The sequence below is a fragment of the Lynx canadensis genome, chromosome E1 (genome assembly GCF_007474595.2).
Source record: "Lynx canadensis isolate LIC74 chromosome E1, mLynCan4.pri.v2, whole genome shotgun sequence".
Classification (NCBI taxonomy): domain Eukaryota; kingdom Metazoa; phylum Chordata; class Mammalia; order Carnivora; family Felidae; genus Lynx; species Lynx canadensis.
In genome coordinates, this window is record NC_044316.2 from 41,414,248 (window position 1) to 41,439,389 (window position 25,142).

The 25,142-nt window shown below is 56.9% G+C and overlaps 2 protein-coding genes across 7 annotated transcripts in view; both read right to left on the reverse strand.

Moving 5' to 3' along the window:
* MPP2 (membrane palmitoylated protein 2) overlaps window positions 1-9,182 on the reverse strand; it is a 29,425-nt gene extending 20,243 nt beyond the window's left edge. Inside the window, exons 1-4 of one of the 6 annotated variants that reach the window (XM_030296386.1) lie at window positions 8,477-8,934; window positions 6,920-6,983; window positions 5,938-6,001; window positions 865-983 (exon numbers count right to left, since the gene is read on the reverse strand). In XM_030296386.1, coding sequence (XP_030152246.1) covers window positions 865-983; window positions 5,938-5,968 — 150 coding nt within the window. In that variant the 5' untranslated portion in view covers window positions 5,969-6,001; window positions 6,920-6,983; window positions 8,477-8,934. Of the gene's footprint in view, window positions 1-864; window positions 984-5,937; window positions 6,002-6,919; window positions 6,984-8,412; window positions 8,935-9,121 lie in introns of those variants that run through there. The other 5 variants (XM_030296391.1, XM_030296385.1, XM_030296390.1 and 2 more) reach the window with 5 other exon arrangements.
* Window positions 9,183-22,263: 13,081 nt separating this feature from the next.
* On the reverse strand, window positions 22,264-23,857 carry PPY (pancreatic polypeptide). The gene is made up of 4 exons (XM_030296671.1): window positions 23,808-23,857; window positions 22,859-23,049; window positions 22,570-22,641; window positions 22,264-22,418 (listed from the first exon to the last, which is right to left on the reverse strand). Exons 2-4 carry the CDS (start codon window positions 23,047-23,049, stop codon window positions 22,394-22,396), a joined length of 288 nt encoding a protein of 95 aa, XP_030152531.1. The 5' UTR covers window positions 23,808-23,857; the 3' UTR covers window positions 22,264-22,393.
* Between the last annotated feature and the right edge of the window lie 1,285 nt (window positions 23,858-25,142).

Below are 25,142 nucleotides of genomic sequence, written 5' to 3' on the forward strand. Positions count from 1 at the left end.
CAGCCTTGACCCTCCAACCATCCTCCACATGGCTGCCAGAGGGATGCTCCTAAAATGACCATGTGCCATCAAAACGCCCTTGCTTAAAACCCACAAAAGGCCCCATGTCACTCACAGGACATCACAGGACGAGGCCCAAGTCCCCAGCACAGCCCCCGGGGCCTGCCACAACCTGTCAGCATCTCGGCAGCTTATCCTCTCTGTCTTGCACCCGAAGCTCAAGCCTCACACCGACACTCACAGTCCCCCGCATACTTCTGGCTTTTTCTCACTTCTGTTTCTGCTCAAGTTCTTCCCTTGTCCCCAAATGCCCTCTCCCTCCTCTTTGTTCTTCCAGACTCAGCTCAAGTGGCCCTTCTTCCAGGAAGCCTTCACTGACTATATCGGGCCAGGTTAGGCATCTGTCCTTATATTCCCCAAACACCTAGTGCATCTGCCTCTATCACGGCCATTACCAACGCGTTTCATGACTTTCTCTCTTAGTGACTTTCTCCCCCGCCTGATGTGTGGCAGGTGGCTTTAAAAAAGACACCTGCACAAAATGCTCGAAGGCAGGGAGAGACAGGCAGGATGAACTCTGGAGATTCCAATGCACAGACGTGCCCACCCCTCGGCAGACGCACCCTCCACAAGCTGGCGGTCACATCTGCCCACATGGGCCTGTCCACGCTCTCACCAGCCAGGCACGACACAGCCCCCTCACCTGCAGTCATGCAGATCCATCACCTGGGCACCATCATCATACAGAGCCCCTCCCAGGGTCTTCTAAGCGCCACATGCCCCATTCCCAGGCACCCTGTGGCCAACACCCCACAACCTCCCCAGACACCGTGCTCTTAGGCCCACCTCCCTGAAGCGCTATACCTTGGCCAGGGATCTTACTATGGGACTTTCCATAATGCCTCGAAGGAAGATCAGGTCCAGCTCCGCGGCCCCCGTGGCATTGGGGAGGGATCCCAGGTTGTCCAGGACTTGCTGCATGGCTGGGAAGAAGGGACGGGCAGTGAGACACAGGTACCAGCTGGGCACAGGAGGCCAAAACACACCACAGCAATCCCACCCTCCTGCTCTGTGCGCCACAGAAGACAGCCCCTCTCCAGTAGCAATTCCCTCAATGCCCAGCACCGACACTCCAGGCCCCTGAATGCCTGGGGAAGGGAGGTGGGGGGACGGGGGCAGTTTGCTTGGCCTGTTCTCTAGGTCCTAGGTAATGCCAGCCGGGGCAGGTGGGAGGCTCCTGGAAGCAGAAAATGGACTCGAGGTGCGTGGGGGGAGAAACGGAAGCAGTTGTCAGGTTCCAGGTTCTGTCCTAAACCAGAGAACCACAGATTCCTCACTCAAGCTCTGGATGGGCTGGTCCCAGGACTCAGCCACCTGCACCTAGAGGGTTCAAGGATAAGACAGACAGTACTTGGGGGTGTCCCTGAGCGCAGGCCCAGAGTCAAGCAGGCAGCCATGCAGGCGGCCAGAGCCTCTACAGTACCCAGTACAAACAGTATCACTAATTCAGTGTGATTTTTCAAAAGTCACGGTCCCTCACCGGCCTCGATCTTTCCCTCCTGCAAAACGGGTGGGTGCAACTGTGTCTACAGGCCCTTCAGTTCTGGCGGAGAGTGATCTATTACCATTGAGAGGTTAACATAGAACACAGAGAGCCAAAGCTGAGGCCCAGAACATTGGCAGGAGCTGGGGAAACGGGCACCCAAGGGCAGAGGTTAGACCAAATCAGCCCAGAGATCAGCAAACCCGCAGCCTGGCATGGGACATAACAAGGACGCGAGAACACCTGACACTGGGCCACCACAGTGGCTGCTGAGATCTGAGGTAGGGGCCGTCTTCACCCACCCACAGAGGTGGGAGCTCCTGGCTGTGGCAGGTTCTAGGGGGAGGACGGGGGAAGCAGAATGTGCCCAGCTGGGGGCAGAGATGGGCAGGGGGTATCATTACTCTGCCACCCAGCCACCCACGCCTGCATCTACGTAACAGCACTCAAGCTATGGAGGAGGGGTGGATACAGTCCCTGCCTCCTCTCACCACTCCCATCAGCGCCCCCTCCTCCAGGCAGGAATGGGGACGAGGAGGAGGGGGCTCTGAACTGGAGAAGCAGTCATGGCTCAAGGACCCCCTCTTTCCCCCCCCCCCCCCCCCACCTTCTCCAGAAACAGCATCCAAGCCAGCCCTCTAGACCCCTCCTACTCAGGCCCGGGCTTGGCATTGATCAGAGACCTGCAAGGCCTTTAGTGGCCTCGGAAAGAAGCCAGGGTAGGGACTCTGCCCGCTCTGCGAGGGCATCCTGGGATCCACCCTCCCCGGCCATCCTCACGTACAGGCTCACAAGCCTGTCAGCCTTGGAGGAGGACAGAGGCAGGGGAGTTAATGCCCTCTGCCCAGGCCAGCTCTCCTGGCAGGCTGTGCCCCCAGACCCTTAGGCTCCTGAGAGCCCGCTCCCAGGACACGCTCTCCAGATGCCCAAACCCCTAGGGAGGAGAGTAGATTAAGGGTCCAGCTTTCCCCCCAGCCTCCCGCCCCGCCTTTCCCTACCTTCCCTCTGGAGATCGGCTTCCTCAGAAGAGCCCAGGGATATACCCTCCAAGGAGGCCCCGCTGCCCGGACTGCCCGCCATGGCTACCCCCCCACCCCCGGCTCCGGGGCTCCTGGAGTAGCCTCCACGCAGCCGTCGCTGCCTTCCCTGCCCAAGGAGGGCAGCGCTGGAGGAGGCGGGACTCGGGGAGCGCCCTCTGCAGGATCAGCCAATAGCTAGGCTCAGACTCCCTGCCCGCCCTGCTGATTGGCCAAAGCCCGACTGGAGCAGCCGGGTGGGGAGGGGGCGGTGATAGGGTGCGAGTGGGGCCGAGGGAAAGGGAGACCTGGTCTTCCTGGTGCCCGATCACCCCCCACCCGTGTTCGCACCAGCGGGGGTGGGGAGGAGGCGGCAGAGAGGAGGTTTGTGGGGCAGGGGGTTCAGCCTGCTGCCCCTTCACAACTGAGGCGGTGCTCAGAGACCCCTCCTCTCACAGTCCAGCTGCAGGAAACCTAAGGCGGGGTGGGGATTTGGCCCCAGCTTGTTCCCGCCCCCCTTTTCTGGAAGTCTCTTCTCCAATCCACCCAGGCCACTTCCTCCTCTGGCCCTCAGACCTCTACTGTATGTTCCTTCTCCAGACCCAGTTTCCTTTACGATGACTCCCTCAGGATCAAAGGAAGCCCCCAAGAATGACTCTCAGTACCAGGGGCACTCTCACTGCCAGGGGCAGTGGCAGTGGCAGTGGCATGGGGCAGATACCCCAAACCCCAAATGCCTCCCCCTACCTGCTAGCCTTGGGGGAGTGGAGGGGGGTGCAGAAGAGGTGGTGGGGGGGAACAGGGAGGAAAAGGAGGGGAAGGGAGCACTATTACTGCGGGCAGGGGAGGGTGCCTCAAGCCCTTCTGACCCCACACCTCAGCCAGCCTCTCCCCTCCCCCATCACGCATTAGCTTCTCCCCTTAGATTAGGGATGACGCCTGGTGGGCAAGTCAGGCATCCGGGAAGGGAAAAGGTGAAGGTGCATTCTCGCAGCAGGGACACAGGTGGGCAGGAGCAAAGGACTTGGCAGTCACCCCAGCCCAGTGCCTCCATTCCTCTGATACCCTGTACCTATGAGGCCACCTCCAGACACTGCTGCTGCCACCAGCCAGCCAGCCAGCCAGCCATTCCCTGAGGAGTGGCACCAGGTCCTAACGCACCCCTGGTTGCCATGGCAGCAGGAGGGATTACACACCAGGACATTAACCCAGGGATGCAAGAGAGATTTAAAGAGACAGCTCCACCTCCAAACAGCCCAGATCCCAGCCTCGATTCAAAGACAAGGGGGAGTCAAGTAAAGAGGGAAGAGAGGGTAGGGCTGCAGGTCTGGAGACTCCAGGGGTAAGTTCTCTAAATACCCAGCCCATGCCATAACCCACATATCTCCCAACCCATCCCCAAGGGGGCCCTCCACTCTACTAGAAGTAGAGTTGGGTCTCTCTGCGAGAATCCCACTCCACAATGACAATGGCCATGTTGACCCGTGGGGAAGGGTAGGAGGACATTGTTAGCTTCACTGTGCAGATCCCCAGGCTGGGATCTCTCGGGGAAGGGAGTGAGGAGAGGGAGGGTGACCCTGAACTCAGAGGCAGGGGCACTGCTATCTGTCTATCAGGCCTGTAGAAAGTGTAACGGCCACAAACGAGAAGAGGCAGATCCATCATTAGATTTTTGAGGCCAGGGGCCAATCCAGCCTGGGGCAGGCAGAGAGGGCTGCCTGCAGGAAGGACCGAGAGGCTCATGGTCTCAGGGTCTCACATCACCTCTTTACAGAAAAGGAAACTCAGGCTCCAAGAGGTTAAGCAGCCTGCTCCTGTCCTCCTTCCTTTGGATGTGGGAAGGCAGAAGTAGCCTATGGCAGAACACCAGGGGATCAGGGTCCCCAGGAGTCCTCAGAGGAAGCAGACTGTACCCATGCCCCTAGACTCCCCTCCCTGCCTGGCCCCCCACTGCACCCCCACCATGCCCCCATCAACTGGCCTGCAACAAAGAAGTCAAATTCCCCTCCCTCTACACCCCTTCCAGGCACTATTAATGGGTTTACTGGGCAGCCCCAGATTGAGAGGCCTTTAATCACGGGCTCAGGGATGGGCTTAATTAACTCCCAAGCAGCTTACAGTGGGGCCCAGGCAGCCTGGAGCAGGGTGGGAGCAGGCTGGACAGGAGGTAGGGGCACTGAGCCCTCCAAGGCTGTCAAAGCTGGGGGACGTTAGTACAGTGCCTCTACTACATGGAGAAAAGGCCTTTCTTGTGGGGACAAGGGTGTCACAGTTTAGGGTCTGGCCTACTCACAGCATCCTTCACTTTCCTGGCTCACTTTCTCAGAGGAGAGGGACAGGGGAGTCATTCTAACCAAATTGGGAGGCCTGGAATGTCTTGCAGAGGCAAGGGAAGGGGCTGCATGGACAGGAGGTCAGATAGATCAGATTACAGTGTGAGGGCCCCTAGCCTCGAGCATAGGGGGGCCCATGAACCCCTGGGGTAGAATGCAGATTTTGTACATAGAAGCATTGGTCTATGATGAGGGCCCACAGCTGTCATCAGATTCTCACAAAGGGATTCAGGACCAAGAAAAGTTAAGAACACTTCTCTCGTCCAATCGCCTCATGTTACAGACGGGAAAACCTAGGTCCTAAACAGCACTCAAGGTCACAGCCTAATTGAGGTAATAACCCAGCAGCACAGCATAACAACTGTGAATAGTCCTATGATGGAAATATCATCAGAGCCTTTGAATTTCACATCAACCTCTTGATAGAAGAGGAGACGCAGGCCCCAAGAGGTTAAGTAATTTGCTCCTGAGGCTTCCGAGCTCATCTGGGCGGCTCACTCCCTTGCCCTAAAACCTCCTACAGAACCAGGTCCAGGCTTCTTGAACTGGCACTCCCCACACACAGGTCCTTATGTCCCAGCACACATAGACGCACATGTCGCTGGCACATGCTGGTTTACTCCACCTGTCTGGTGGGCACCTCACTGTGGACTTCTCAGCCCCAGGCTGTTCTGCTATAGTCCCTCTACTCCCAAGCCATCCTCCAAGGGCCAGCTCCTAAGGGCCACCTCCCCAACCAGCCTGGCCCCGTGCCATTGCCCTCCAGCAATACTGTGGATCGTCTCCGGAGCGCACAAGTCCCTGCCCTCCACGGAGGTGAGCTGTGCCACGTCTCTAGCCCCACCCTGGGGCAGACGCAGCAGGGCCATAGAAGCAGCTGGAAGGAAAGGCTGAGTGGCAGGATGGAGCAGCAGTGGGGGCCAGTTTATCCTTAGAGGTAGCCAGGTAGCCGTGGACGTGCCCGACTGCTGCTCTCCAACCCCAAGCCCCTGCCTGGCACTCTCTGAACCACTGATACAAACTGACATCCTCAGCCCCTTCTTACCAGACTCAGAGTTGGTGGCAGCAACTGGCATGGTGAGGTCTGCAAGGGCTCTGCAGTGTCTCTCCTGGAGGAGGGGAGGAAAACGAATGAGAAGGAACAATGGCACAGCAATGGGGAAGGAACGGCGGTGGTGGTGGTGGTGGGGGGGGGGGAGGGGGGTTCCCCTCAGGATCAGGGCATTACCCAGAGACTGTATGATCCCACAGGAAGGCAGGAAGAGCACATATTACATGCCCATTCCTCCAAGGAGGAGGAAATGAAGGATCAGAGAGGTTCGTTGCTTTGCCTAAGGTCACAGAGCTAATATAGAGAGCTACAATGAAAACCCGGGATCTTAAATGTTTCTGTCTGCCATCTGTCCTTTATTCATTTATTTTTTTTTTTGAGGGGGGAGGGTAAGAGTCCAGAATTTGAGGCAAAAGCAGGAAAGATGGGCATTCCCAGGCTGTAAGCTGCATGAAGTCAAGAACTACACCTGTTTTATTTTGCTTCTGGAACCTAGACGTAGCCAGTGGAGATGCTCTACAATCGTTCGTCTGTCTGGCCGACAGAAATGAAGTCATGCCTTCCCAAGCCCTCTCTGACTTCCTCTTTCTCCCTTTGCCTCTTTTTAGCCCAGAGCTGGGGCAAGGAAAGCAGTGGGCTCCCCAGTCTCCAGTGGGGGGGCGGGGTGTGTGCAAGGGAGCCACCCACTACCTTTTCCTCCCTTCGCCTTCCTGGGCACTTGCTGCTGGTGAAAACCCTAATTCCCAGTTGCCGTGACAACTAGAGGCAGTGAGTGGCTCCCAGCAGGGGTGGGGGAGAGGAGGGAAGCAGCTGGCAGTGCCCACTTTAGGACTGAATGCCTGCTGGGCCCTGGGCGTAGGGAGCCACACCTTCACCTCCCCCTAAAAAAAGGACTCTCCCCAGAGGGACCAATACCAGATTTTAATACAACCCTCCCTGGTCCCATGCCTGCCACCCCCAGGCCAGAGCTGGTCACCTGAGCTCAGGTAGCAGAAATTACAAAGACTCGGGGAAGACTTCGCTTCCTCCTGGATCTGCCCCTTAAAGACATGGAAGAAAGGAGTTTTAGGGGAGAAGAAGGGCACCCCCCCCCCGTGAGGTTAGCACCCAGGCTGGGAGAAATGCCCAGCATCTACTGTGCCAGCCAGTGCCCCCACGCCAACCCCTGCTGTCCGGATTCCTTCCCTCCTCCCCCATCCAAAGTCCTGACCACCTGGAACCTGGGGCATTCTCCTGGCTGGTGCCGTTCTCCCCGCCAGTTATTGGCAGAGGGGACTCCAGACATCTTCCTTCCTTAGAGAGCGGAAGGTGAGAAGAGGCAGGGAGGATCCTGTCCCCTGGAGTCTTGCCCAGCCTGCCTGGGTTTTTCTCTGGGTAATCCGTTCCCACAGCATCGGCTAGCTCTTCCCCACCCCCACCCAGGCCTCTGAGAGGGCGGGGCCTGGCTTGTGCCCACATGAGAACAGCAGTGCCAGGCAAGCCAGGCTGGCTCTGGGCCAAGGTCCGGGGCCCAGGCTTCTGGGAACGCGCTTCTCGGCTTCCAAAACCCTGCGCCTCGGTGTCCTCTCACCCCAACCTCCAGACCATCCACACCACCCAGGGTCAGTAGGTGATGCGGACCCTTCCCTCAATACACATACAAAGAGATGTTGAGGAGAAAGGTCTGACAAAGGAGCTTTGAAGACCGATAGATCGTGGGGAGGGGTAGACAGCCTAAAGGATGGGGGTCTAGGGACGTGCGGACCTGCACGCACCGACAATCAGAGAGCCCCAGCCCCACCGGCTCGGCCCCCAACCCGCCGGGCGCTAGGACCTGGGGGAAGGGGGGCGTGTTGCGAGCCATCAAAGAAGGCTCTTTGCAAGCGCGCCCGCGGGAGTCTAGGGGATGAGGTCACTGACTGGATGCCCCCCGCCTCACTCCCCCCGCCCCTTAGTTGACCTAACTTTCTGACCCCGGCTCCTCGCTCCTGGCACCGATCCCCTCCCAGGTCTCCAGGCCGTAGCCCTGGCCTTCGACCCCGACCCGCCCCCGCTACAGCCTGGGAGGCGAAAGAAGCAGCGCGCCCCCCTTCCCAGGACCCCTTCCCAGGGTAGGTTGAAGTGTTGACCTCCCAAGGGGGTCTGAGGGGCCACGGGGACCCACGCAACCTCTGTCTCGCGCCCCCACCTCCCGGAAGCGCTAACAGCGCGGTTCTTACGTAATGCCCGGCTCCAAAGTCCCCCGAATCCGCACGGCCCCCGAAGAGGCCTCGCGGATACCGGAGCCTCGCTCAGCTCACCAGCTCTGAGCCCGATGTCACTTTACAGCCCTAACCGCGGGGGCAGCATCACGGGACACCGGGCTTTGATTTCTCCCTAGGAGCCCCCCGAGAGAGGAAGGGAGGAGTGAGGTGGAGAGGGAGGGGATGGACCCGAGGGAAGGGACCCGGGGAAAACCGGACCCAGAGAATAGGGCCCCAAGTGCTGTACCTGCACGAAGAGGAAGCGAGGACCTTGGGGTGAGCGCTGGCCCAGGGGTGGGGGGGGCGCCTACCTGCGCCCCGGGGAGCCCGTAGCTCGGTGCGGCTCCAGCGCAACCCGGCTCTCCGCGTTTATTGCTTGTCAATCGTTACCCTGGCTCTTAAAGCGGCAAGGCCTCCTCTGCGCGAGGGGGCGGAGACGGAGAGGGGAGAGGAAGGGAGGGGGATACGGACGTCGCGGGAAAGGCCGGAGAAAGTAGCCTTCCCGAGCGGCTGGAGGGTAGGCGGGGAGGTGGTGGTTTGGGAGACACCGCACAGTCCAAGACCCCCTGCTCTCTTTCCACTCGGGGAAGCACAGGCTGGGACCTGTACCCACCCGTGTCCCTCGGCGCCCAGCGATCCCTTAAAAGGGCGATGGTGAAAGATTGCTCCCTTCTCTCCGCTTAGACCCGCGCTCCAGTTTCAGGCGGGCCTCGCCTCTCCCCGCTATCCTGCTCCCCGCTTCGGAAAAGGGAACAGGAGTTCCCTTTAGGGAGATTCCCCAAGGGGCAAGAGACCCATCCCCAGAGGGTCTCGGGCTCAGGGGCAGCTTCGAAGGACTCGAATGGTGGATAGCTGGATCCCGGCCACTCTGGAAGAATTTGCAAAAATGGGGGAAATGTCTTCCAGGAGTAGTTTGAGATCTTATTTTAAGTCTGGATCGGAGAGCTAGTCCATACCCTTCCTACGGAATAGGGAAAGAAGTAACTTGCTATCCGTCTTCAGAGTTCCATCTCAAGAAGTAAATAAAGTGTTAAACCCAGTTAGTTGCCTGCCTTAGCCCAGCCTCTGGCTCCACCCCAGACCTGCTTGTAAAAGATAGTGTATGGCCTTGAATACTTGGAAGTTCAGCCTGGAGACCATCCTTGGTTCAAAGGGCTGAGCATTTGGGGCCAGCCACGGTACCTTTCTGACTTCAGTGTTCTCCCACCCCCTCCAATTGCCTTCCGGAATATGCAGAGATTATCCCTCTTTCTTGCTAGCTGGGATCCTAATGTCAGAAATGGAACGAAGCTCCTGGCTGTCTCATTGGTGGTGCTTGCGGCTCTTGATCTCTGAGTTGGAAGTTTAAGTCCCACTTTGAGTGTCAAAATTACTTTTTAAAAAATCTTAAAGAAGAAAGAAAGAAAGGGGCGCCTGGGTGCTCAGTCCGTTACGTCTCTGCTTCTTGATTTCAGCTCAAGTCATGATCTCATGTGAGATCAAGCCCCAAGTCAGCTCTGCGCTGACAGCTAGCTTGGGAGTCTTTTTTTTTTTTTTTTTTCTCTCCCCCTCTCTCTCTGCAGGTCCCTGACTTGCACGTGCACGCTCTCGCTCTCAAGATAAACATTTTAAATGAGAGAGAGAGAGAGAGAAATGGTCTACATCCTGGAATCTTGCTTGGAAATCTCAGAAATGGGCTTGACTTGCGATTCCATCCAGGAAGCAGGAGACTGGCCCCAGGGCCCCAAGAGACTCAGTTCACCCCTGATGAGCTCTGGAGGGCTCTTGGTTATATAGGTATAGGGAAAAGGCATAACACCAGGCCAAACTCTGCTGAAAGCCATGAGCATCCATGCTCTCCGCCCTTACTGAGGGAGAAGAAGAAAGGTAGTTAGCGACCCCAGATGGTGAATACTGGAATTGCAGGCTTCAGTTGCCAACCAGAAGCTTGCTGGAGCACGGTTGTCAACCCCCTCCTCAGCCCTCAAACCAGAGGATCCTCCTAATTCAACTCAGAAAAAAAGTCCCCTTCCCATTATGAAGGCTACCCTCCACTGTCACCTGTCCACGTCTGAGCAGAGAATCACTCAGCTCATTGCATTTGGTTGGGAAGTGGAAGGATCTTGAATCCTTCCAAAATATTAATTACTTCTCCATCAGGCAGCTATTATGCCATAGCAACCCATAACAAACCTTCAATTCCATTCAGGATCCCCAGGACAAGGTGGAATCCCAGACTCTGGTCCACGAGGGAGGTGGAGCCCAATTTGTTATTTTTACCAGCTGCTTTCCCCCACATACACACCCCAGTAGTCAGTCAACAAGTATCTTTCTAAAAGGGCCTTACAGAATGCCAGCCCCTCACATCTTTTTAGGACCTTACAACTGATAAGCTGATTCTCACAACAGCCCGGTGAGGTTCTGGTGTGGGGAGAAGAATTTCTTTTTTTTTTTTCAACGTTTTTTTAATTTATTTTTGGGACAGAGAGAGACAGAGCATGAACGGGGGAGGGGCAGAGAGAGAGGGAGACACAGAATCGGAACCAGGCTCCAGGCTCCGAGCCATCAGCCCAGAGCCTGACGCGGGGCTCGAACTCACGGACCGCGAGATCGTGACCTGGCTGAAGTCGGACGCTTAACCGACTGCGCCACCCAGGTGCCCCTGAATTTCTTGATGCAGAGTAGGATGCTCCTATTCTGTTTCAGACAAGGGGCCAGCTTCCATCATACTGAGTCAGATGCCAGCTTGGATGCCAGGTTCAGTGACTCCTGATCTCCTGGAGCTCACAGACTGGGGTGGAGATCGGGGAGGCAGGGGGTGCCTGGTGGTATAGTTGAATGTCATAACAGAGGTGCAGTAAGCGGTCCCCAAGGAATGAGAGGTACTACTGGTGGGAGATAGAGTAGCTGAGAAGGGAAGCCGGTTGGAGAGGTTCACAATGCATCCCATGCCAGTCAGTGGCTGCCCACCGTGCTGGGAAAAGGGGGAAAGGGCGAGGGGGATAGAGTCTTCTCTGTGGTCTGTAATTAGTTCGGTCTTCCAGCCTCCGCAGGTCACAAGGGTGCAGGCAGTGTCTCTGCTTCCCCTAAAATCAAGGCTTTCCTCTGGTGGATGTTCATCCCAGGGCTTTGGGAATCAGGACACAGAGAGAGCGGCTGTTGTGAGTTTCAGGCAGCTCTCGCGCAGTGTAGAGTGATGTTACACTCCCGATAATGGCCAGCAGGGGCCGCCAACAGCTATCCCAAGTCTGTCTACACCCACCCGCTTCAACTTCTCACCCCCCACCGCTGCAACTTGCCAGTCTTGTTCTGGAAATCTTTCCTATTGGCTATATCTCTCAATAAAATAAATAAATAGATAAATAGATAAACAAACAAACAAGTTTGAAACTCTCACTGCATATATATACGTGGGTGATGTGTGTGTCCCAGGCCAGTTACCTCTCTGGGTCTCAATTTTTTTCATGTGTACAATGGGCATAACAGCCTCCACCTTGGGAGAGGACAGATGTAAAGTGGCTGCCACAATGCAAGGCACACAGAAAGTGCTCCGAAAATGTTCCCCTTTGGGTCTGGGTCGAAGAGGCTCTAGCAAGGTGCCCTCTGGGCAGTGGATGTTTAATCTCTGCCTCTGGATATCTGGTGTGCCCATAACTGACCTCAGGTCCTCCAGGGCATGGGACGTCCCAGGGCTTCTGGATCCCCAGGTATTTGGTATGGATTGTGTGTCCTCTTCCCGCTGCCCACACAACCATTGGTGGCACCTTGCCCAGCCCTGTCTGTGCCACCCACTTCTCTTTTCCTCTTCTTCCTCCATTTCCCCCACCAGGGTGCCGAGGGCTTTGCTGTGGACACCATATCAGGGGGCCAGGAATAAGAAGCCCATCACCAGAGTAGGGACGAGCTTGCAAAAGGCAGTGCAGACCTTAAGAGTGGGAGGGAGTCTTGCTAGCCACCCCAGTAGCCCCAAAACCCAATATCCATTGCTGGAGACCTTCGTAAACCGATTATGCCCTGGACTGCTCCTGTAGCCCTGGACAGGCAGGGATGAGGGGCCAAAGGGGGAGAGAGTGGAGGGAGGCTATAGACAGTGGGAATATACGTATGCCCTGTGGGCTGTGTGAGGCACTTGAGTTGTTGTTTAGAGACAGAAAGAAAGGAGAGAGGGGTGTCCCTGCTTGAATCGGTGACCTGGAAGAGGGCTGCGTGTGCGGGCGTGCATGCACGCACCCACACCCTGGGCCAAGGGAGCACTTGCAGAGTGGGGCTGGGGCAGAGACAGAAGGGACGGGGCCGTGGAGATCATTAGGGCGGCTTGCTGGGAGACTTCAGGCAAGACCAGTTTGGCCTGGGCTGGGTAATATCCATCTCACAGGCTCTGTATAGACTGGAGCGGGTGACCCACATAAAAGTGCTTTGTGAACCATGGCAATGTTGCTCAGGGCATGCCCTGGCCATGGCCCCTTCCCGGGAATGCAGGGAGGCCCCAGGCCCCGATCCGTGTTCTGCCCCTCCCCTGACACACACAGCAAAGGCTCTTCGCCCCCAGCCCTGCTTGGCTCCAACTGCTCAGCTCCAAGCCTCCCCACCACCATCTTCTCCTGCCCTCCGCATCGGGGTTTAGCCACACTGGGCCCACGATGTGCACTCTCCTGTCTGAGGTCACCACTTTCGGGGTCACAGCTAACACGCAAAGCCTGCTTTGCCCCGAGCTGTCTCTAGTGCCTGCCGTGAGAATTGAACTCTGACAGCACCGGAGTGCCCCAGCCTCCTACTTCCTGGGCCAGATGGCCAGATGGGCCCTATTCCATGCTTCCTGGGGGAGGAGGAGAGATAGTATGGAATTAGGAGAAGTGGGGTAGCTCTTTCCTTTCCACTGTGTCTGGGGCATTTGCCTAGTCACTTCACCCCCACGGCTGAGATTTGCCTCCTTTTAATTTTCAGAAAGCTTACTCATAATTCAAAGCTTTATCCTGCACTCGTGGGCTGCCGCTCCGTGCTCCAACCACGGTCCGCACCACAGCGGCCGTTTGTGAACCCTCGGCCTGCAACAGTTCCAGTCCCTTCGCCCGTATACATGCCTTTGGTCCTCATAACAACTCGTCGAGAGGCGGACTACTATGACCCCATTTTACAGATGAAGGCACTGGGGGCCACAGAGACTAAGAAATTTGCCCAGAGGCGTTCCACTGCTAGGTGATGGAGCGGCGATTTGGCCCCAGGTCGTGCGGCCTCGGGCTCCACCGTAGATGCTGCGCCTTACTTCATAGGTACTATTTCTGGCTTTCATTTCTTCGTAGACGAAGAAATGAAAGGTTAGACGAGTTCAGTGACTTGTCTGCCCAGGATCGCACAGCAAGCAAGTGGCAGAGCTAAGCTTTAGCAGGTTTTGTTAGTAAAGAAACTTGCTTAGTTTTCTATAAATTGTTCTCCAGTCTACAAAAATATGATAACTCACAGAAACTGCTGCACTTACATAACATTTAAATGCGACTTAATTTAAGACAGTGCATAAAATTATCAGCATTACAAGAAATTAACTTCTACACACAATTTGTAGTCTTTCTAGTTAATCCTTCGCTGTTATCCATCACAGCTTAAAGTAATCCTGAATTTGTCTAGGCTTGATTAAAATACTTTAGCGAGTGGGTCCTAAATCTTTTATTAACTTGGCATCCGACCCTGGGCTTGAGAACAGCTGAGCAGTTCTCAAGAGTGGCTAGCAGTGAAGCCCTAAGGCAAGAACCTTCTGGCTTTTAGAGACCCCCTTCCTCCTCGAGTGCAGAAAACCTGGCTACTTGGCCTTGGCTTTTCTCATCTACAAAATGGGAGGTTTGGGAATTGGAATCCGTTTCCTGAATTCCCTTCCCACTCCATCAAAATACGTATCCAAGCTGACAACTTCCCACTCTGCTCATAAAGGGGCTAATAACCTTCTTTCTTTTTTTTTTTAACTTTTAAAAAATGTTTTTATTTATTTTTTAAGGAGAGAGACAGAGCATGAGCGGGGGAGAGGCAGAGACAGAGGGAGACACAGAATCCGAAGCAGGCTCCAGGCTCTGAGCTGTCAGCACAGAGCCCGACGCGGGGCTCGAACTCACGAACCGTGAGATCGTGACCTGAGCGGAAGTCAGACGCTTAACTGACTGAGCCACCCAGGCGCCCCCCAAAACCCTCAGGCTTCCGGCCCCAAGTCCCCAACAGGGATTTCCAAGAGGTGGTATCTTGGTAGATCGTTCTTGAACTATTAACTAGTCCATTCGAGAAGTACCTACTCCCACTACTGTGAGGTTCTTTGAAGATAGTGACTATATCTCATTGACTACTGTAACTCCAGCACCTAAAGCCCTGCCTGCCATCAGGTGGGTGATCGATTACACAGTGCGGACTCTGGGGGCAGGACCGTATAGTGGTAGTTGGAAAGTCCTCCGGGTCATTCCAGTGTACAGCCAAGGATGGGAATAGGTAAGGGATCATCATCAGACGATGGGCCTGGCGTGCGGACGGGTGAGGACTGCCAGGCTAGTTAGTGGATATCTGCCTCTCGATATCCGGATATCCTCTCTGCAGAGGAGCCAAGGACCCCGGGGTAGGGCAGGGAGGGGACGGGGGAGGCTTCGCAGAAAAGGAACGGCCAGAAGGGAGTCCCACCTGGAACTGTGCCGGGCAGAAGAGTGGAAGACGCTCATTCCAGATAGAAGGGACAAGCAAGGGCTGGGGTACGAAAGTGCAGAGCTGTTCGGGAGGCCACTGGAGTCTTAACAGGCGGAGGGTCGGACAGGTACGTTGAGGGAAGAACCTGCCCATGAGCAGGTGATGTGGCTAAAGAGAGTGGGTGGAAAAGCCAACTTCCAGGACAGGGGAATGATAAACCGATGGTCGGTACACCCTCATCCAGGGACAATTCTACTCAGCAATAAAGAAAAACAACAAATGGCCGATGTGCCTGGCAATACAAGAGAATGTCAAAAACGTTATGCTGAGTGGGAGAAGCCAGACAAAAAGAACAGACTGTTTGATGCCATTTATACGAAGTCGGAAACAGGCAAAACTAATCTATAGAGATCAAATCACTAGTCATTTGGGGCCAGATGAACTGGAAAGAGGCAGGAGCGAACCAGCTCAGGCGATGGAAATGTTCTGTGTCTTGACTGTGGGGGTGGTTACACATTTGTCAAAACTCATCCGCCTGTACACTTCAAATAGGCGAATTTTATTGTGTTTAAATTATACTCCTATAAAATTGTGTTTGAAGGCTTTGTGTGTTTTTTTAAGTGGGCTGTGGTCACATTGTGAGCGACCTCAAACGTCATGCTAAGAAGTTTGGGTTTAATCCAGGAAATAATGGAAGGCTTGTTAGCCAAAGTTTTTTTTTGTTTTTTTTTGTTTTTTTTTTTTTTCCAGTTTGCTTTGGTTTGGCTCCGTAGCAAGTAAAAATCCGATTTAAGACCAGATGAAGCAAAAGAGGGGGGTTCTCTGAAGGGTCCTGGGACAACTCACAAAATTCAAGGAAGACTTGGGGCCGGAAGCCTGAGAATCCTTCTCTCAGCTTCGTCTCCCAATAGCCCCATGACCTAGCCCTGGTGTTTCCCCCATAGCTGAGGACACCATGATCAGAGAAGCAAAGCGACTTGTCTAGGGACACACAGCCAACGAGCGATTATGCCAGGCTTGGAACCCAGGTCCTTCTGATACCAGTGCCTGTGTCTTGACCACCAGACCTGGAGGAACAGGGAAGAGTTTACTCAAAAAGGCGTCTAGGAGAAACAGAGCCAAGCAGATGGAGGGAGAATGGAAAGGGGGGAGGGGGTGCAGAGCATGGCGAGAAACCCCACTCAGAGTCAGGAGTAGCTGACAGGCCAAGGGACTGAGAAGTGATCGAGGGGAACTCCGAACTGCAGATGGCCTGAATCCCGAGGGACAGAGACAGGGTGGCTTTCCAAGAAGCTGGGACCGCTTCTCCAGATCTGAGACAGTCCTGAGCTCGCGTCTCAGCCCCACTAGCCTTGGGTAGTCTCATAACTTCTCTGAGTCCGTTTCCTCAAACGCAAAAGCAGTTGATGATGCCTGCAGGCGTCACTGAAATTAGAGACGCTGCATCAGAGTGCTTCTCCCGGTACCCGGGACTGAGCAACTGCAGTGATTATCAGTTATTAGTAAATAAATAGACAAGATACTCGGCAGGGCTATGAGGACTGTGATAATATTTTGTGATTGTGATAATAATATTCAGTGCTTTCTGCCTCCTTCCCCAGCCTGCTCACCCCATCAAGCATTTTCTCTTCTTCTGCCAGGAAGGAGGGTAGAGGAACACCATCCCTCAGAAACGTGACAGTTCCTGGAATGAGTGAGTGAGTGGAGAAGAGTGAGGGACTGAGAGTGAAAGCCCTGGGGTTTGTAAGGGCAGTTTGGGTCCTCAAAGCCAAGGCTGTACGAGGACACATCATTTGAGCTCTTTCAGGCACGGGGTCATCAACAGTGGGCTTGTGCCTAGATGAAATAAAAGATAGCCTGTTTGTGGGCACCCGGGTGGCCAGCCAGTTAAGCATCCAACTCTTGATTTTGGCTCAGGTCATGATCTCACGGTTCGTGAGTTCGAGCCAGTACTTGGGAGTCTCTCTCTGCTCTGCCCTCGCTTGAGCAAGGGCATGCTATCTCTCTCTCTCTCTCTCTCTCTCTCTCTCTCTCTCTCAAAGTAAACTAACTTAAATATATATATGGCCCATTTGTTGGGATTTGATATCTACATCTGATACCTACATTTGATATCTACACTGATATCTACATCTCTCCTCCCAATCTGCACTATGGAATTTTATCATAGGAACCTCATTTCTTTTTCTTGAGAGTCTTGGCTCTCTGGGAACGCAGTCCCGTCTCACTTGGCTGCTGAAGCATCGTAGAAACTTTGGTGACACTGACATTGAGTTTCTCATCCCTTCCCCCAAGGGAGAAGTGAGGATGGGGGCAGAGGGTGCATCCCTGAGTGGGGGGGCTCACATCATTGTGTGCCAGAAGCTGCCCAAGGGCTTCAGCTACATCATCCTACTCAACTGCTCACAACAACCCCAAGGCTATTGGTGTGGTCAGCTCCATTTCACAGGTGAGGATGCGGAGGCTCAGGGGAGATAATGCCCCTTAATCAGGGTTACACCACCAGGAAGTGGTAAAGTGAGGATTCCTACCCAGAAGCCCCTGCTCTTCCTACTGTGTCCCTTCTGGGGGCGGGGAGCAGGGAGACAGGGACTGGCATGAAAAAGCTTCAGTCCTCTTTTTACAACCCCGCCACAGAAAAGCAGCACCGTTGGGCAGGTAGAGGGGCCCTGACGGGCCGCACGGCCAAAGCTCTGTGACCTGAGGCAGATCAAGGCCTGAGTTCATCACTGAGGCAGCCAAGGCCCACCACACTTTAGAAAGTTCTGCAGGTCTCCCATCAGGGTCTCCAAGGTGGCTACACAGGCCGTGAAAATCTCCAGGATGAGCAGTAGGGCTTGCAGTCCTAAAGGCAGAAACCTTAACTTCACCCATGCCCCTGCCAGCAGCCCTGAAGCCAGGAGTAGGGCTGCTGAGGCCCCGGCTGGGGGTGGGGGGGAAGCGCACCTGGTCTCTCAGCACAGCCCCCTCCCAACCCCAAGAACAGCCCCTGGGCAAAGCTCCGCCCCTTCTCAACCCGAGACTGTCCCTCCCTAGAATCTTTACACTCGAAGCAAAACGTGACCCTCCTCCCCAGTGGGTCCCGCCTCCGCCGCCCACACCTCTGGGCCCCTGGCAGGAACTGTGCCCGGGGTCGGGGCAGCTGGCAGTCCATGTGCTTCCACCCCCGCTTTCTCCCTGTTCCCAACTCCCAGGTTAGGACACAGGGGCGGGAGGAAGCCGAGCTGGGGTGGGGGGACCTTAGCGGGGAAGGGGGCATGGATATAAAGAGCCCGGGGGGATCCTGGACAGATGCCCTTCCGCTGTGCCGCTCTGCGCCTGCCCAGAACCATGGTAATGTCTGATGGCCAAGTCCGGGACCCCTGTCAGCTGTGCTCTCCAGGAGCTTGGGGACGGAGGCTGGCACCAAGGGCCCTTCCCCAGGCACTAAGGGCATGAAGGAGTGAGGCCAGGGCAGCCCCTTCTGCCAATCTGATGGCCAGAACAGCTGCCAGGGTCTCCTGCCCCTGCTTTGGGCAGGGAGGATGAGGGGCGTGCCTGGTCAAGAGAGGGCTGAGGGTCCCAGAGGCCCTGGAGGGTGTGTATTAAGTGAATGGGCATCACAGTCTGTGAGTCACCAGACGGGCGCGTGGGTCGCCAGCACAAAATTCTCCGTGCACGGCTGGGGGCATACGTGGGGATCCCCGGGCGGGCTTTCCAGGATGTGGCCACATTAGGCATTCACGTAACATGTTTTATTGAGCACCTGCGAAACGTCAGGCACTGTTCTAGGTGCTTGTGCTACATCCGTGAGCAAAACAGGCAAAAGGCCCAGGGGTGATGGTGCTTCCACTGGCGGGGGGCGGGGCGTGCCTCTTGGGAGAGATGAAGACAATTTTTAAAAGCACAGAATATAAAGGTTAAAGGTGAAATGGAGGGGGAAAGTAGAACCAGATGAAGGGATGGGCTGCAATTGTAAACAGGGGTGGGACCCATTTAGGAGGTTGATTTTGAGCTGATGCCCGAGGCGAGGAGGAAGTTGGCCCTGCGGGCCCCTGGAAGACGTCTTCCAGGCCCTGGAGAACGGCCCGTCTGGCATTTTTGAGGAACAGCAAGGAGGCGAGAGAGAGACAGAGACAGAGAGAGAGAGAGGTTGGAGGGGGGGAGCTGACCGCTGGCTCCACGCAGTCCTCCCGGTCCATCCGAGGGCGCGCGTCCCGGTTCATGCCCGCCAGCCGCGTTTCCCCGGTGCTTTGCGCGCGCAGACGCATCACTGCGGGTCCAGCTGCGTCCCTCTCGGTCGGGACACCTGGGCACCGGGACGTCCCTGACGGCCTCGCGCGCCTGTGTGCGTCCCAGAGGCAGACGCGCCGCTGAGCGTGAGCGCCGGCGCGGGGCTCGCCCACCCGGCCACGGGGCCCCCGAGTGGGCGTCACGTGACACGCCCCTCCCCCGCGGCTCTGTCTGCCCCCCCGCCCAGACGCCGTCTCTGCGCTGCGCGTGCGCACTGGTCCTGGTGTGCCTGCTGCCGCTGCTGCTGCTGCGGCCCCGGGGCGCCCTGGGCGAGGAACTGCGGCTGCCGCAGCCCCCCGGGCCCAGGGCTGCCGATTGGCTCTCCCAACTTAGCCCACTTCAACAAGTACCTGGAGAAGCTCTTCAACAGCAGGTGGGCGGGGTGGGGGGAGAGCGGGAGGGAGGACGGAGGGGGTGGGGGTGGGGGAGGAAACGGACGCCACCCGCACCCCCACCCACCGCTCCTGGCCGCCCCGTGATCTGTGCAAAGACGTGTGTTCCCCAGCGTGAAGTCTAAGGACCCCAAGAAATCGAAAAACGTTCAAAACCCCAAGAATGCCGCGAACACCACAAAAAGTCCACCAGCAAACACCGTGAAACCGCTACCAGAGAATGCTAGGAAACCTCCCCAACAGAACACCGGGAAACCCTAACCACTGACCTCCTCCCAGGGCCCCAGGTAGGAGAGCCTGGGCAGGCTGGCACCGATCGATCGATCGATCGATCGGGAGCTGCAGAACTGGGGGCAGGTTGGGCTGGAGGGAAAGGAAGCCCCTGGGGTGGGGGTGGGGATACCGGAGCCGCAGGGACTTCCTTCTCCAGGCCGGGCCTTGACCTCTAGATGCCTGGCTCAAGTCTCCTCGCCCGCCCCGCCGAGCCGCTTTATATTCCGCGAGGAGCCTTAACTCCTACCTGCCCACCTCCCCCACCCCCAGTGAGAACAATAAAGAGAAATCTTTTGCTGCTTTGGTGACTTCTGGGGGCCATAGGCTGAAGGGGACCTGTCCTTCAAGGGGGAGAGCTGACCCTGGAGCGCCTACTGCGAGTGAAAAAGACTCCCCTGCGGTTCTTCCCCGCCTTCTCCCTGCAGCCCAGCCACCTGCCCTCACCTTACACACATGCACCATTAGAGGGGGCTCTAACTAGAGGGCGAGCAGAGGTGAGAGGAGCCCGTCCCAGCAACCTCAAAGGAGGGGCTTCAGCCATGACCCCCCCCCCCCCCCCCCCCATACAGAAGCTTTGATGCTAGCCCAGATGTCCGTGTTGGCACAGGAACAAGCCGCAGTGCCTTTGCCTGCCCCTCAGGGTAAAGAATGTGTCCTGCGTTTCCTTGCAGGTCTGCCTCAGCCCCTCTGGCGATGAGCAGAGCAGAGGAAGAGGCAGGAGCCCATCCTGGGGCCTGTCCCTGAGAAACCGGGTGCCAGGGTGCCACTCTCCTCTGGGGGCTGGTGGCCATCAGAAGGCCTGGGCAGGGGCAGGGGCTGTCAGCAGCAGACGCACCTCTCCTGAGCCAATTCTCAACACACAAGTGTGTCCTGAGCAGGATCCTAATTCCTGCCCCGGGGAAGTGTCTACCTCTCTCCCTGTTCAGAGCCTATCCCCTTAGCTGCCAGAGAAAATTCTGGGGCTTTGGCCTCTGTCATCCAAACTCAGACTTTGTTCTGCTGAAACCGGCCCCTTCCCATCCACCCACTTGGGTTTGAGAATCACCTTCAGCCATGCCTTTGCCTCATAGCTGCCACACACACACACACACACACACACACACACACACACACACACACTGTCCCATCCCACCTACTCAAGGTGTCCAAGAAGGGCAAGGGCTGGAGAAGGCCACTGGGGCCCACCGAGACTCGAGACTTATCCTCAGTGCTGGCCTCCCTGGGGCAGAATCCGGGTCCTCAGCCTCATGGAACCAGAGTGTGGAAGCCGAAGACTGGACTCCTGGGGGTGGCTGGAACTCTCGGCTAACCCAACCTCCTCCCAGAAGGCCGACTCCCCCTGCGGCCTCCCCTCCTGCAGCTGCGTGAGCAGCTCCTACACCAGGATTTCACTACTTCTGAGGACAAGTTCTCTCTAAGTTTCTGGTCCTCCCAAGACGCTTCCTTCTCATCACGGAAAGCCTGCCCTCCAGAGCCCCATCCAGGAGCCACGCGGAGTTCACCGTCACCCTCTTCCAGAAAGTGCAGCTTTGCGTGTTTGAAACACGTTTCCTCTCTGCTCATCTTTCTACATGCTTCGTGGATGCAGCTGGTTGGCCGGGAGCTGTAAACCAGTCTGCCCCTCAAAGGCTCCCATTTACTAAGCATTTACCTGGGTCGAGGACCACGCTAAGTGTTTTATATGTGTTAGTTCACATCACGCTCACGACAACCCTGTCATCCTTCCCACTCAGATGAGGAATCTGAGGCTCAGAGAGGTTATAGCCCTGCCCCAAAGCACACAGACAGAAAGTGGCAGATCCTAGAATCAGACCCAAGTTCATCTGATTCTATAGCCAATGCCGTAGCCCTGTATTACTAGCTTGCTGTCTGCGCAGGACCTTGGATAAGCGGCTGCACCTCTCTGAGCCTCGGTTTCGTCCTCCGTAGAGTGAGGCTAACAGTATCTCCCTCACAGCGTTGTTGAATGCGCCTGGCACACGGTAAGCTCCTTTTCCCAACAGTCTGCACATGACCCCATCTCCAGATCCTTCCCTGTCACAGTCCCCCTCCACCGGCCACGCTTCTGCCGGGCCCCGCGCCCCCTGATGAGCCGTGTTCCTACTGAATGTGCACAGTGACACATCTCTGACCTGTCCAGGGAAGGGTGGCTCTTAATGCCGCTGATGCAGCACCAGTCATGACTTAGCACCAGTCATTCCTCAGGGCTGGGCCGTTGCCCCTGCCCACCCCCCACCCCCCCACCCCCCACCCCCCCACCCCCGTGTCAAGGACACTTTAGTATAAATTAGTACTTCACCTATTGCCTGGGTGTAGGAAAGAATTGGTGGAGGAGAGGGTACGTTTAGGGGCAGGGCTGTCATCCGACTGTTGACCAGGAAAGTCTAAAGTGCTGAAATGGGAAAATTCAAGCCTCACTGACTTGCTGAATGGCCTTGAAGGAGTCCCCGCCTCCCCTGGGCCTGCCCCTCTGTGAAGTGGGGAGGAGGAGCTGAAGGGCTCTGAAGACCCCAGAGACACACAAGAAGCTGTGACTTTGATTTGCTTTATTTAGTCTGCGGAGGAGCAGCGGGGAGCAAGCTTTGGCCATTGCCAAGGGCGCAGAGGGGAGAGCTGGGCCGGCACTGCCCTTGGAGCCAGAGGAAGCAGGCGGTGGCGTTACACGTCCATCGGGCTGAGCTCCCTGTGAGGAGAGGGCAGGACATGGCAGTGGGGGTGGACAGTCCTTGCGCCCTCGAGACATCAGGCCAACTCTGGGCCTGTGTTCTCCCCTCCCCCCACCCCCATTACAGCCCCCGGGGACCTGGGCACACACAGCAGGGAAGCAAACCTACCTGGGGGCAGCTGCGAGGGGAGAGCCCCACTCCAAGATGTCCAGCGTTTCTCCTCTGTCTCTTTTCCCATACCTGGGGGGGGAGGGGGGCGTGGAGAGGCAGAAGGCGGGAAGACCTGTGCCCAGGGGCCAGCCCACCCGCCTCAGGCCCACCCTTGGGCACCATCCCACCCAGGGCCCAGGGCTCCAGGCCTGGTCAGTAGACATGCTCTGCTTTCCCAAGAGCATGGCTGGGCTCATGGGTCAGGGCCACGGGGACGGGGATTTCTCTCCCTCCCTCTCGCGCACACCTGGGCCTGGTCAGCATGTTGATGTATCTGCGGAGCTCGGCCGCATACTGGGCCATCTGCTCCGGCGTGGCATTGTCCCCCGGGTACACCGGCTCCAGCGGGGCCCCCCGGGCACCCAGCGGTGGCTGCAGCAACAGAGCCACACAGGCGGACAGGAGCAGCAGGGAGAGACAGCGGCGGGCGACAGGCATCTGAGGAACGAGGAGCAGGAGGATAGAGGCAGAGCTGAGTCCACCTGCCCGACCCTTTGACCCATCACTCATTTGTCCAAGCCTGGGGACAAACGGGCAGAGTGAAGGGCTATTCGGCCCCCACCACCCCACCTGCTAGACCCTGCCCCGGGGGAGCACGGACAGCCAGGTCACGACCTGCCCAGCAGCCGGAGCTCAGCCAGGCCCTCGGCACAGTCGAGGGGGACGTGGGGCAGGGGAGCCAGGACTCACGACATCCAGAACCTTGTGGCTCTGAGGAAGCAGACGCGGGGTGGGATGTAGGGGTGCTCCAGCTCACCGACCGAGTGGGAGCACACAGAATGAACTTGGGAACCCAAGGACCGAAATCCCCAGCCCGTGGGTCTGCTGCCCCCCTCCGCCGCCAGGGTTGACATCCAGGTACAGCTCCTGGAGAGGACGCTGTCGCCCGTGTCACCCTCAGCCGATAGGCACGGTTGCACGTTCAGACCCCCCCCCCCCCCCCCCCGAGGTCATGGTCACGCACATTTGTGTGCGTGGCCACCACCCACTCCCCGCACACGTTTTCTGCCTTCTGGTCAGCAGACTGCTCTTCCAGGGTGGCAGATTCGTCCAGGTGTAGAGTCCACTCCAAGCAGGACCTCAGAACCCCCGACACCCACCCCTGCTCTGCAAGGCATCAAGTCCTTCCCCCATCCCAGGCCCGAGGCCCAAGGAGTCTGCAGAGGCTGGCCCCCACCCCGGCTGAGACCGCTTACCCTGAGTCCTGAGTGCGCGCGCACGCCCGCCTCAAGCCGAAGGGTGCCCGGGCCCCTCAGCCGTACCCTTTTATAGCCCTCAGCCCCCCAGAGTCCCCGCCTCCTGTCAGCCTCTCTCACTCCCCTGCCCTCACCCCTCCTCCCACCGTCTCCCTGGTACCCACAACGCCAGGGCCGGGAGGGGGCCAGGGCAGTGTTGTGGGTGCCAGGCCAGCCGCATAACAGGTAAAAGTGAACCACGGTAAGTCTCCCGTGGGCCCCCGCCCAGGCACCATCACAGGCTTGGTTCCAGGAGGACGTGGGTTCTAGGACCTCAGGATGACTGAAAGGCTCTGGTCCTAGGCCTTGGGACAGCCCCTCAGGCCTCCTGGGGATTAACTGGGATCCTCAGATGAGATCCCTCGGGGGCCTAAGATTGAGGCTCTGGGTAGGAGACTCCAGGACCGAGTCTGGACTTCCTTTCCAGGTCGTGAGGAGAACAGAGGGGGAAAAGGGCGGTTGCCTGAGGTAACTAGACAGTGTGGGAAGGAGTGGGGACCCAGGCAGGGCGGAACCTTCTCCCCGCTGGTGTGTAGGGTGAACCTGAGAACCGATATGACTGGGGTCGGGGGAACTGGCGTGGGGGGTATCGGGTGCCAGACCCATTTCCCAGAGCTCCTTTCCAAGCCACTGATGAAACCAGCATCATCTGCAAAGCCTTGAATTTTCCAGCGTGCTCCAAGCCCCATCAACTCACCGAGTCCTTGCGACAACTCCTGGGCACGGACTCAGAAACCAACTCAGAGATACTAAGTAACTAGCCTCAGGCCACGTAACTTGTCCTTGGCAAATCCAGAGTTTAACAACGCCTGACTCCAAAATCTGGACTCCTTTTTCCTAAGTGGGGCTGTCAAAGTATCCTTATAATTGGCCACTTTTTGGCCAAGAAGTGTGAGGCTCACAGAGGTGAAGACACCTGCCCGAGACCACACAGCTGCGTAAGACTCAAGTTCTGGCTTAGAATCCCCACCCCACGATCCCAGCAGTGCCGCCTCACCTGCACCCCCCAGGAGCCGCTGGGTCTGCCCTACTAAGCGCCCCTCCCTCAACCCCAGCCCCCTCCCCAGCTCAGGCCCAGGAGCAGTAACTGGCTGGGTTACCGGGACGTCCACATCCTGGCTCTGCCATTGGCTTGGTGTGAGTCTGGGCAAGAGTCCTTTTTCCGCCTGAGTTTTGATTTTCCGTAAGACAGGATAAAAAAGCAAGTCTCAGTAAATGTCAATGTTCTGCCTTGTTTCTCTCAATTCTTTTGTTTGTTTATTTTTAAGTTTTTATTTATTCCGAGAGGGAGAGAGA